The sequence below is a fragment of the Neopelma chrysocephalum genome, unplaced genomic scaffold (genome assembly GCF_003984885.1).
Source record: "Neopelma chrysocephalum unplaced genomic scaffold, ASM398488v2 Primary Assembly neopelma1_44, whole genome shotgun sequence".
NCBI lineage: Eukaryota > Metazoa > Chordata > Aves > Passeriformes > Pipridae > Neopelma > Neopelma chrysocephalum.
Window position 1 is genome coordinate 5,455,817 of NW_020897703.1, and position 13,159 is coordinate 5,468,975.

The 13,159-nt window shown below is 40.2% G+C and overlaps 1 protein-coding gene across 1 annotated transcript in view; it reads right to left on the minus strand.

Moving 5' to 3' along the window:
* Positions 1–13,159, minus strand: part of HECW2 (HECT, C2 and WW domain containing E3 ubiquitin protein ligase 2) — a 154,453-nt gene that overhangs the window by 63,447 nt on the left and 77,847 nt on the right. Inside the window, exons 3-4 of the mRNA XM_027678149.1 lie at positions 12,054–12,161; positions 36–130 (exon numbers count right to left, since the gene is read on the minus strand). Of these exons, the coding sequence (XP_027533950.1) occupies positions 36–130; positions 12,054–12,161 (203 nt within the window). The remainder of the gene's footprint in view (positions 1–35; positions 131–12,053; positions 12,162–13,159) is intronic.

The following is a 13,159-nucleotide window of genomic DNA, read 5'->3' on the forward strand; positions in this document are numbered from 1 at the left end:
TATACAAATACAATGAGCAAATAGGCTAAACTTACCATCACAGCAGGGTTTTTCACAGTGATACATGGAGTAGTAGCTCGGAGGGCTCCACTAACACCATGGTAGTATTTAAAACAGATCTTTATTTCGGCTGAAAATAAAACAAAAGCCACATTAAACACTTCATAACCGATCCTAGGCAAAAGAACAACAATGAAAGGATCCATCATTCAGCGATCCATCTTCAGAAATACTTCAACAGGAAATCAAAAATAGAGCTGCTGGTTATCTCTTCTTTGTGTGTTGGGTCCTTCTGTTACTTAACAGACAAAAAGTGTAACTTAGCTAATTCTTCAACTTGTATTTCTGCTACTATATCAATATCATCAGCCTTGGAAAAGGACTACCAAGACATTTGCCACTAGGACAGTTTTGTAGGACTTTGGAAAAACATGACGTATATCTGAAGGAAGCTGGAAGCACTTTATATATTGGAACACAGGAAGGGTAAACCTTGTACCATGCTTCTGGTCCCACTGAATAAAATTTTGTTTGCTAAAGTGCATTTACGGCACACAAAAGAGTATTATGTTTAACTGAAGCCTGACCTCCCCTGTTGTTCCTCTGCATTCTTCCAGCCAAGCAGAATAGCTACAATTATGGCTGCCCTTGATCCTGTGGGATTTTCCCTATCTGGAACAATGTCTGTTTTCCTTCTCCATTGGGATAACTCTTCTGTGTGAGGCTGATGAGGGTTTACCTCTGGGTACAGAAATGGCCACAGGCAGACAGCAATGGCCACGGGCAGGCAGGAATTACAGCAGCCAGTTCAGACAGACCAGAGGATGTGTATGAAAGTCTTGGCAGTTCAATTCCTCTGCTTGGTTTAACAATATGTTGGTAGCCCTGAAGTACAAAAGTGCAATATTTTGTATAAGGTTTTGAGACACATATGGCATGGTTCCTTGAGGGTTGAGGTATTTCATCACTGCAAGATAAAATACTACTTATCCCTATTCGGAAGAATCAGAAACCCACCCTGCAAGCCTGCTCAGCCAAAAAGGACTATTTATTTTTAAATTTGCTGCAGTTACAGATCAACATTTATTTACTATCTTCCTCCCAGAACAAAGAGGAGACACCTCAGAACAACTCTTCAAAGGAGTCTGACAGTGCCTCCAGGGAATCGGGAGGTGGAGGAGCTGCTGATCCCACTTCCTCCTCCTCACAGATGAGTTCACACACACAGACAAAACATGCTCTATTTACCACAAGCTTAACAGCAAAATTCAAAATGCAGACACGATTTCTGATCACCTGTAAAGGTTTATCAAACCTAAAAGTTACGGGTCAGGACCTGCAGTTTCTTTCTAAACTGAGCAATTCTGTTGATCTACCAACAATGCTTATATCCAGACTGATACACAAGAACTTCTAGCTCGCATAAAACTTCAGTTTCAGCACTTGCAAAATTTGACAGGATTTATACCAAGTGTTGGACTCCCCACAACGTAAAATACACATATTAAGTAACCAGAACTCAAGTCTGGAGCACCTCTTATTCACATTGAGAACATATTATGACTACATGAAAGCATAGTAAGACAATAAACTATTCCACCAAGACTTCCAGTTTCCATCTACATTGCTTACTTTTATTGCAACCTAAGGTCTATTTTTCAGAGAGTTTCTGGAGCTGCTGTTTATCCAGTCTGTTGTCACTGACTATCTTCCTTCAATTCATCACCTCTGAACAGAACCCAGCAATGGACAGGTTATCAGCTGCTGGTTCTATCCATAGACAGTCCGTAATGTGAGGGTGGACAGATATTCTCACTACACTGACAGGTACATTCATCTAAAGGCTGAAATGCAATGCTACGAGTTTTGCATCCTCATATTTCTTTCCCTCGATGACTTCTACAAGCATACGGTACTTTTCAATAGCTGTATATGGCTGGTGATAGAAGAAAACAACATTTGAGTAAAGAAATAGATGTGACTATCCCTTTCAGATATGCTAAATTAAAACCCAAACAAACACAAAAAAGAAAACAAACCAAAACAAACCAACAAACAAAAACAATCAAACTTCAGGACTAATTGCTAGATATATTTAGAAAGAGCAGAGCACTTAAAAACACAACATGGAGACTTTTTCTCCCACTTCCCAACAGAAGCAGCACTGATTTAGTTTGGGCTTTATAAAGCACTACAAGAGGAACAGCAGATCTGCTGTTTGCATTGTGTCAATGGGATTAACACAGGAGAAGCCGGGCTTGAAATTCAGCACAAAATTGAAAAATAAGCTACCCACCACATGCATTCAGATGTTGTCAAAGTGAACATGGGCTTTTTGAAGACTGGATCTTATACACAGCAATAATATAAACCCATCATAGGATAAGAGGCAGCTGATTCTTTTTCATGGCTATTAATGCTAGAAACTGCAGTTAATGTTAACAGAAGAAGAAATCTCAGAGGAGCCCTGTCAGTTCAAAGCAGCTGAGAATCTAGCTTTTTGACATGTCTTGTACTGTGTTATCAGAACAAAAAGTTGATCAGGAGAGGTTTTTCTTGATGACTGATGGATTCCTGAGCTCCAGACATATTGAAAATAGGTATCTGTGGCTGTTCCCAATAGTTACAGGTGATAAACTGAGAGGTGTTCTAAGGCCCCATAAACATACAGACCTCTTCAGAAACAGTAAGCTCGGTTGTTATCTGCAAACAGAACTTCAGTGCTTTGAGAGTTGAGTTAAATACCACATTAATACACAGGCTTCCTCTGAACTGTCGCATACTATAAATGCACGATAGCATATGAGTCACTGACAGAGTTTTTCCCAGTTTCTTTCATTTCTCCTGCCACCTTGCTTTCATGCGTTTCCTTCAGGCGAAAACTGGCACTTCTCTTTTTTTAACCTACTACTTCCTCCTCAACAGGTTAATTAAATTGCTTTGTATGTGATCCTTAATGAAAAAGTTAATAGTAAACCCAGCAAAGGAGAGACATCTGTACCTGACCACAGGACCTTTTGCTGTATCACTAAATAAAATATGACACAAATATTTCAGAACACAAAAATATTTTCATTCGGGTGGGTGGGTGGTGGTGTGGAAATTACTCTATTCTTGATACTACACATGCCCTGTTGTAATTGACATTCCTCCAGACATCATACAGACCACAATAAATTCCTTCTTCATTTCAAAATAAGCCAAAAATGAAATTGGGGGATCTATAATTCTTTAAAAATTATCACACGGCCGTATAAAAAGTGATATATATGATCATTAATCACACCACTGTACAACCATAATCCCCTTCTTTAAAAGCTAATAGCTTTTACCATCTTATAACCACAGTTTTATAGCTCAGGTCTATTACATAAAAATGTTGGAATCAGTAAAGGTTTCTGGGACTCCAACACTGACATTTGAATTTCAAAAGAACTTCTGCATGAAATTACAGCGCTGTTCCCTCTATGGACCATATACTCCTGCCTCTTCAATACTAAAGAGATCAACTTACACTAAATAATGGCTTGCTTTCAAAACATCACTAATTCCCCAAAGTTCCCCACTTTAACTGCTTTTTTACTGCCGTTAATACTTTACCTTTGCCCATCAAAATAATGCTTTGTGAAACAAAGACACTAAGAATACATAAACACATGAACATAATCCTAGAAGAATGCATTCTTTCCAGAAGACTGATAATGCAGGAAAGCAAATGTGTTTGCTGTAAGAACAGTTTGCTCCAGACAGATCCTAGTCAAATGAAACACCCATGCTGGAAGTGGAATCACACTGCATTGAGAAGGAATGGGCAGAGACACCTCCAAAAGACAAGTCAAATCCTAGTTGGGTTACAACAGTCTGTGGAGGCCAATAGTGCTCCCAGTTAACTGTACAGAACCTGCCCAGCAGCTAATACTTCTGGACACCACAGCTGCCCAGATGCCCAGAACCTGCTTAGGCTGAACCTGTGGCTCTCTGCAGATAGAAACATATCTCCTCCAACATTCAATGAGGAAAAAGCTGACAACACATGAATTTATCAGAAAAATATGAGAGCATGTTCTGTTAAACTTATTTAAGAAAGTTTTGCTGCTAGAACAAATTAAGTCGCTCACAGTCAGGCTTTACAAAGCTATAAAGGGAGATGTAATCCACGGAAAAGGAACAGTGTTAAATCCTATTTGTCTCCCATCTGAAATCAAACACCTCACAGACAACTGCAGGAATGTTGAAGTGCTCTGCATGTCCTGCCAACTGAATTTCTTTTCCTTAGCGCGACACTTCAGCAAACTCTATGTTTTGGACATTTAGCATTCTCTTCTCTGCATCACTTTAAGCATGTACATTTTCAATCACTTCCTACTGGGCAGTAACAAACACACCAGCAGAATGCAAGGGCCAAAACTGGCTGCCTCCAGGTACTTGCCATCTCTCTCAGCAGGTGTATCACAGAATTTGTTTTACAAAAGGAACGATAAGAAAACCACCTAAAAAGTGAGTTGAGCAGATTTACAGAAAGCTTTTTAGATAAACTAGGATCAATAACAGAAAATGCTTATGTCCTAGTGGTCTCTCCATCTAAACTGCTTCAAAGGAAACTACTTGGACAAATGGGAGGTAACAGAGTTTACCTTTCCCTGCCAGCCCCACTCACTTTGCCATCACTCTGAAACATCCTTATTTACAGCCATGACCACTGACTATTCTGCTCTAATTTGGCAACGCATTTAATTATAGTCTAACCTTTAAAAAAAACACTGGGGGTATTATGTGCTTAAGGAAGTCAACAAGGCTTGCCACGAATGTAAAAAATACAAGACTTGATCCCATTTCAGTTGTGATACTCAAAATAGCTGTTAAGAGACAACAGATAAAAACAGCAGAAGAATAATAGAAGTATTTCTAACTCAGTGAATATGTTTATAAATAGAGTAGGGACAATAACCCTGAGTCCCCAGATAGAACACTGAAAGGGCACTGGTTGCAGGGCACTACACAGATTAATGTTCAAGGCACAGAACAATTCCATGTGAGAAAACCATGACCTTTACAGAATTTAATTTAAATGGTAAAAAACAAAGATTGGATAAAAGTAATGAATTACATTCATAGAACATTCACTGATATTGACCATTTTGGTCATAACCATTAAAAAAACCTAAACTCTGTTTATACCTCTAGTAACAACTCTGCTATAGCAGCCCCTAAAAGCTAAAAGTATTTAAAGTTCAATTATTTAATTGATATTTTTTCCCTTCAATATCTATCAGCTTTTTACAAAAAAGAGAGCTGTGAGTCTGCTCTGCTAGCTACAAAGTATTGCAATTCCAGTCCTCATACACTATTTCTGCAAAAGTTACAATTTCATGGAAATAGGGACTGAATACTCCTCACAAAACCACATTTGTAACACCCCAGTGCAATGCAAACACATATATTACCATATTTTCTGAATATATCTCATAGTCTACTCATGTTCTTACTCATAGGGGATGAACAGATCAAGAGCAGCCCTGCCAAGAAGGATCTGCGGGGGCAGGTGGATGAGAGGTTGGACGTGACCTGGCCATGTGCTCTGGCAGCTCAGAAAGCCAACCCTGTCCTGGGCTGCATCCAAAGCAGTGTGGCCAGCAGGTGAGGGAGGGGATTCTGCCCCTCTGCTCTGCTCTGGTGAGATCCCACCTGGAGTGCTGCACCCAGCTTTGGGGTCCTCAGCACAGGATGGAACACCTCTCCTAACAATACAGGCTGAGAGAGTTGGGTTTGTTCAGCCTGGAGAAGACGAGGCTCCAAGGAGAACTCATTGTAGCCTTTCAGTACTTGAAGGGAGCTTATTAAAAAGATGGGGACAAACTTTTTAGCAGGACCTGTTGTGATAGGACAAGGGGCAACGGTTTTAAACAAAAGGAGGGTAGATTTAGACTACATATAAGGAAGAAACTTTATATAGTGAGAGTAGTGAAACACTGGCACAGTGGGGCGATAGGTGCCCCATCCCTGGAAACATTCAAGGTCAGGCTGGATGGGGCTCTGAGCAACCTGATGCAGTTGAAGATGTTCCTGCTCATTGCAGTGGGATTGGACCAGAGATCTTTAAGGGTCCCTTCCAACCCAAACTATTCTCTGATTCTATGCCCCACACATGAGATTTTAAACACAAAACACACAGCATCTGTGCAGTCCCTGCATCCAAGTATCACAGTGTGGCATCAGAAGTAATTTAACCACAAACATCCCAGGGGTGATTTGGAAATGATTGATGTGACAAGACTGGCAGTCTTTGGATAAATCCCAACAGCTGCCACTCTGGATTACTGCTCAAGACATAAAGCCATAGCATTGGTAGAGAAAATATATGCAAATCAATATCTTTCTATTCTACTCACAGTAATGACTATGACATCAAAGGTTATAAATAACAACAAAGGAAAAGTAGGTGAAGGTGTTTCTTGTGGATACTGTAATTAACAAGGCCAATACAGTCTCAAAGCAGGCCCTTGGCCTAAGCCCATATTAATAAACCAAGCAGGACCATGGCAGAGACTCAAGTGAGAGCACACAACCATACATACTGCAGAGTGGTGACCCCTGACACAGGGGAAGGGGTGGCTGCATGGCTGCAAGTAACAATGGCACTTGCTCACAGCTGCAGAAAATAGCCCCTGGCCTGTTTTACCTACTAGAACATGTGCAGCCTTTAACTTCTGGGCACAACACGTATGGAAATGCATAAGCAACCTGTTGTGTGGCAGTGACTGTACTATACTGAATCTCCTCCCTCCCATGGCATCTCCAACACAACCTGTCCTTCCCCATATTGCAGAAAACTGATTTAGAAACTGCAGATTATGAATGAGCAGCAGCTGTTATCAACTAGTCCTACATTAAACTTGAGCTTCCTTTCATATATTTTTTCCTATCACCAGCCTTCTTATGGATCATTTCACTCCATCTTTCTGCTAGCTCTGTTCTCCATAAGGAATACCATCATCATCATCTCTGTCTCCACTACAATGCCCCAAGGGAGCCCCTGACATCCCAAGGAAGGGAGACCTGAACAGCCTGATGCCATGCTAAATACCAGATGATCATACCAAATGCAAAAGCATTAAGCTGTGTTGCACTTCCACACTATTGCCACCTGTTCAGAATAATAGTTCTTGAACCTGTTTCTTTTTACAGGAGAAGGATGAAAACTCTACAGCTGTGTTTAGCAATCCTTATCTAGTTTACAGGGCAAAAAACTTGAGGGAGCCATCTAGCAAGTCATTGTTTTCCTTCCCTCACATTTTAGCAAGCCTCAGAGCAGGATGTTTGAAAGCCACCTCTACTATGTAAGGAAAGAGCATTTAAGGCATATTGATTCTCAGATTCACCTTCCTGAATCTCTAAGATGACTGAGTTCCCTTTCATGCCTGCGTAGCACTTCTTCTCCTTCTCCAGGGAAAAAGAAAAAAGAGGAGCACCTGCAGTTCAGAGCCACTCACTTTGTCTCGAGGTGACAGCTTAAGGGCACCAGCTGTTCATGATGGTGAACTGGACTTTGTATTTTGCAAGTATTTTCCTTCTCCTCTGTATAATCTTCTCCCCCTCCCCTTCCTCAGCCACTCCCCTCAGAGGCTGCTTGTTTTTCTGGAATACATTAAGTTCATTTCTCATTACGCCACTGTTGATTCCTTTGATTCTCCCTTCTCAGGGTAGGTCCTACAGAATTCTTGTGTTGATTTTTGTCTAAAGCAAATAGAGTTTCCTTTGATCATCCTCGTTTTGCTAATTTTGGATGCTTTGAGGGGAATTAATGTCTGTTTTTAGCATGAAGATGAGACTCTCCCCCATCCTTTCTGCGGGTTGTTTGATCTGAATAGAGCAGATCGCAAACTATGCCTTTACATGTTACTTTCTTGAAAAAAAACCAGAAGATGCTGAATCCACAGGGACGGATTTTAAGAGGAATAAATTAAATGACCTTAACATTGAGTTGCAATACTGAGGACACACGGTAATACAAAATTCAGAAAAATGCTTATCCAAGGCCTAACCTTTAAACATAAGCAAAAATTTGACAGACCTTGGTGAAACTATAAATAAATGTACAATTATGCTCAGAGAAAAACAGGTTCCCAAATTAAGGCATAAGATGTTTTTCTTAAAAGATACAAATCTTTTTGCAGAAGGAATTTGCAGAAGGAATCTTAGGCCTAACCCAGCTGACTCCCACTGATTAACATTAATGCAATTAAAATGGAAATGCTCCTTCTGCAAGAGATTTGTTTGCATATGGCTTGTTAGTGATGCTATAATCCTCTGCATTTAGCCCTCCAGAGATGTGACTGGTGAAAGATAAGTAATGTCCCTAAGCTCTGACACTGCTGGGGAAAAACCACATCCAAAGTCTTTGGGATAAGTGCGCGCTGTGCACGCTGACTGATCACAACTCATCATTCAACATTAGTAACTTACGTTCCCATTCTTGCCAAAAAGATGCGACAACTTTAGGCCAATTTCGACTGTAAATCCTAAAGCATTATTGTGGTTACTTAGCAGTTGTTCAGCATAATTCTGTTAACAAGTATCATCAGTCCTTATTGCTGGCTCAATGCTTCTGAGGCTTGCAGCAAACATTCTTCCTCTCTCTTTGTGTAGGGGCAGAGCAGGGAAACTGCAATCATATAGGTATTGCAGTGTATAGGTGGTAGCAATTAAGTACTGTCCATGCTCCAAACATAAAACAGCTGCAATCCAGAAAACCCTGTAGTGACAGGAGTCCAGCTCTACCTTTGTTCCATACTTAGCTTTCCATCAGCCTCCTGGAGCTTCTCTATACCTAAGAGCATAAGCAATAGATAGAGGATTGGTCAATAGCAATGTCACCAAGTTCAAGAGACTTGCAAGTGTCTACACCAGGGGTGGAGCAATCCCAGGCATCGCCAGAGCCTCTGAACAGACTGGCAAAGCTGCAGCCCTGCTGAAAAGGAACTAGGCTCAGGATGACTACCAAGTTGAATACGGGCCAGCACATGTTCTCTCTGCAAATAAAACAAACCACCTCACAGGATACACTAAAAGGTGTGTGACCAGTGGAGAAATGGAAGGTAATGTCCCCCTCTACGTTGGTACTGGTGAGGAATACTGTGTCTAGTTTTGGGTCCCTAGGTTCAAGAGCACAGAGAACATGGAGAGTGGAGAGCAAAGGGCTACAAAGATGATTGGGATGGAGAAAATGTGACCTGTAAGAAGAGGCTAAAGGAACTGTCATTGTTTAGTCAGGTGAAGACTAGGTTAAGGCAAAGTAAATGTTACTATCTCAACTCCTTCCCATTCTATCAGAGATTTTAAAAGGGACAATGGCCCCAAATTTAAGCTATAGTCATTCATATTGGATGCCAGAGAAATCTTTTTAACTGGGACAATAATGCAGCACGGGAAACGGTTACTTACAGAATCTGCAAAATCTCTGTCCTTGAGGGTTTTCAGTAATGTGCTTCATAAACCACACTTGACCAAGCAGGTCAAGTGTTGGTCCCAGTTTGAGAGCAGGAGGTTGGATGTAACCAATATTACTATGTTGTGATTAGTTTCCAGATGAGTTTAGATTGATCCATTTACACATTTTGTCCATGCCTCTTACTGGAGCTGCTGCTTCAAAAATTCAGGGACATTGCTAATGGTCTGCTGCATGTCATTACTGTGAGGAATAAATATGACAAACCCCATGTACCACAACCTGTATCTGACATATTCTGCCTCTCAGCAAAGATATTTCTAAACAAGAAACCTACAGTTCTAGAGTTCTTTCCCAAATTTGGAAAATAATGGCAGATTAAAGCAGAAATACCTTATACTCAATAATCTGGCACATATTTCCTGGGAACGTTAGCCTCTTCATTTGTTTCTCCCTCTTGCTATGACAGTAGAATCACATGCAGTGCTATACTGAGTGACAAATTATATCTGCACCACAACAGAAGAAAGAGGCCCACAGGGGAGCTAAGTTTGTCTCTGAGGCTGGCACGGGCTGGGCAGTGACAGTGTCTGCAGAGCTTGGTGAGCACCCTGACAGCACAGTTCTTCTCACACCCGGCCTGGTGCTGCACCGCAGTAACACTGTGGCTGTACCTGAACTGCGCAGCCACCTGCTGTGTCTGCCTGAGCCGGGATTTAGTGATCTCAGGAATAAAAAAGAAAATTAAAAAAAGAGCAGCTGCCTGTAGTTGCATCAGAGTTGCTTCACCACCTAAAAGCCACAAGAAAAAGCCTTGAAGAGCAAACACAGTCACATATCTGTGGAGCCCTCTAGTTTAAAAAGTGGAATCAGAAATGCATATAATTTTTGGCCTCTCACTAGAAATACAAGTGTCACAGGTGACATATTTATCTTCCATACTATGTGCTATAGCAACATATGCTCATAAACATTCCTTTTTACAGTTCTCAGCTGCTGCATAATTGCTTGTCTCTTTTTCATTGTATGGCAGCAGAACTGCTCCTTAGTGAAGATAACCGTGATCAAAGAACATATATCCTGCACTCCTTCTATCAGCTGATTGTGAGGTGCAGTTAGTTGCCAAGTGCAAAGTCATTTGCAGCTGATTTTAAGTCCAAACTATTAGTCCTTGAAGCATTAGTTTGGGTTACTCACCTGAACTGAAAATGTTGTTCAAGAGCCTCATCTCAATACATAATGGAGCAACACATAACCAGCTAAAAGATACAAACATGCTTGAAGTCAAACTGCCCCTATTGGTAACAATACTGATGGAGTATATGTACAAGAAAGATGAGGCAATGAATTTTACTAACAGACATTTTAATCTGCTTTAATATACCACTGTCTTTGGCACAGGACAGTTAATCATCTTTATTATTGATCATTATCTTCAGTTCAATCATTTTTTCCTGTAATGAACTCCTGAAATGGAATTAAATTTTATCCTATTTAAGTTTTTTTTTATTATAAAGTGTGTTGTGTAACACATAGGGTACTTGGCAAGATTCAGTGATGAGTTCTAGAAACAGGAAGCTTTAATAATTATTTTTAGTACAGAGTATACAACACCTCTTGAAATACATGTATTGCTGTTATATCAGTTAATTAGAATAAAAATTTCTGCCAAGACCTACAGTTAGAAGCACTGCAGCATACAGTGAAGAGTGGGAGTATTTTTTTTTTTAACTTATGCAGGAAGATTCATTACTGTGAGGCTAAACAGGTGGTAGAGCAACTCACAGCTCTTTTGGGACTGATTGCCACTTTGATGCTTGGCACATCAGAGTTTCCAGCAAGCTCTGATAAACATCCTAGGATTTGAACCTCAATTTCTTTAGGGGATCATATACTTCAAATGGTAAGATACCTCTGTTTCATCAAAAAGCAAAAAAACAAAGAAAAAAAATAGCACAGAACAGAGTAGCTTAGCTTCCTATAAATTCCAGTTGTCTAAGGGAGTGGCATAACTCTCTGATTTGAAGCTTGGCTACTGATAGTCCTTACAGAGTCCAACTGAAGACTTTTTTATCTCAGTCATATAGTGACTCTCAGTATGTCCAAACTGCCCAGTGGATTTCCCAGCGCAACAAATCTTCAGCTGAGAAATTCTGATGCAACTGAACAGGAGGCTGGCACCTCCTAGAGACAAATCTACCCTTCATACTAACAAACATTAGCAAGCACTACTACTACATTATTACCTTTTCCTCCACATGCATTTACCATTAATATTTGTTCAGCTGAAACTTGAAGCTACTTCGGGAAGAGACTTCAGCTTTCACTGTGTATATACTATATGACACTGCACAAGGCAATTTCTTCCTCCCTTAAACTGAAACATGCTAAGAACATCCCTAGAGTACAAATGTACATCAAAGATCAACTCCTTTTTTATAATGCCCAGAAAAAACACTGGAAAATGCTGCCCCTTAGGGCAACACAATCAATTCCCTTAGTTTATCAGAGGGACTGATGAAATGGATATCAAATGCCATGCTGTAGACTTGCCTTGACACAAAGGCACTCTTGCCTTGGAATATGCACTGGATAAATAGGTACTCACATTCCATAAAGTAGGGGCCAGGTTCAATTCGCCACACAATTTGTCCTTTCTGCGTGCCAGTCACTCCCCGATTCTTGGAATCCCAGAAATTGGCTGGAGAGTTCTCATCTGAAAAAGGGAAGGAAAAAAATAATTTCAGCAAGTAGTATTTATAATAGTAGCTTTCTTGGTTCTCCGTTTCAAGAGGCCCAGACACAAAAAATTACTTTTACTAAATAAATAAATCAAACTAACTGGCAAAAGATAAATGGTTTCTCTTTTACAGTTGCTAGATCAATTTATGCAGAGGGAGCAGACATACACACAGCCAAAGTAAATATATGGTTTCCTATAAGAGGTGACCTGCCAAGGTACAGTATTAGATTTCCAAACTTCCCTAACTCAACAGAGAGGTTGTTGGGAATGTATAGCTCACAGAAACCTCATCACAGAGTTACTGCACTGTTTTATACACCAGTCCTGCTCTGCGATGTGAAAATCTAGCATTCATTCCCTAGCTAGGAATTGTGGACTTGTAAGTAGAGTTATCAAGTTAGAGGCCCAAAGTGCAGAACTGTCACTTGGTAAGCCAGAGCTAGAAATGAGAGATTCAGCAAAATACATTCAAAAGAGAACAGAAAAACAAACAGTATTTGCAGAGCAGCTTAGCAACATCAGTATTTTCCCCTCTGAAATCATGATTTTTGTCCTAACAGTAACAAACATGGTCCTTAGGGCCTTTTTTATTTACCAGCCTGTATTCAGACACCCAGAAAGCCATATTAATGAAAGAAAATCAGAGTGAGAAGCTGCTTGAAAGGCACAAAGGTTAGTTATGATGACACAGACAAAGCTGACATAAATTCAACTGAATTCTTTTGTACAGGAAGTTCTTTGGAAGTGTGCATTGTAACGTTATACCAATGCATTTTGGCAGCTGTTTCTTAACTAGACAATTTTACCTGTGACCTCAAATACAACATCCTAATTCTTTCCAGTGGTACTGGATATTCTTTACTCTTAACTCAAAAAAATATAAATTCCTGTTTTATTGTATACATTTGAATGCATTCTGCAATTTTAAAATTCTTCACTAATAACTGAGCCTACTGTGGCTTTGTGCATGA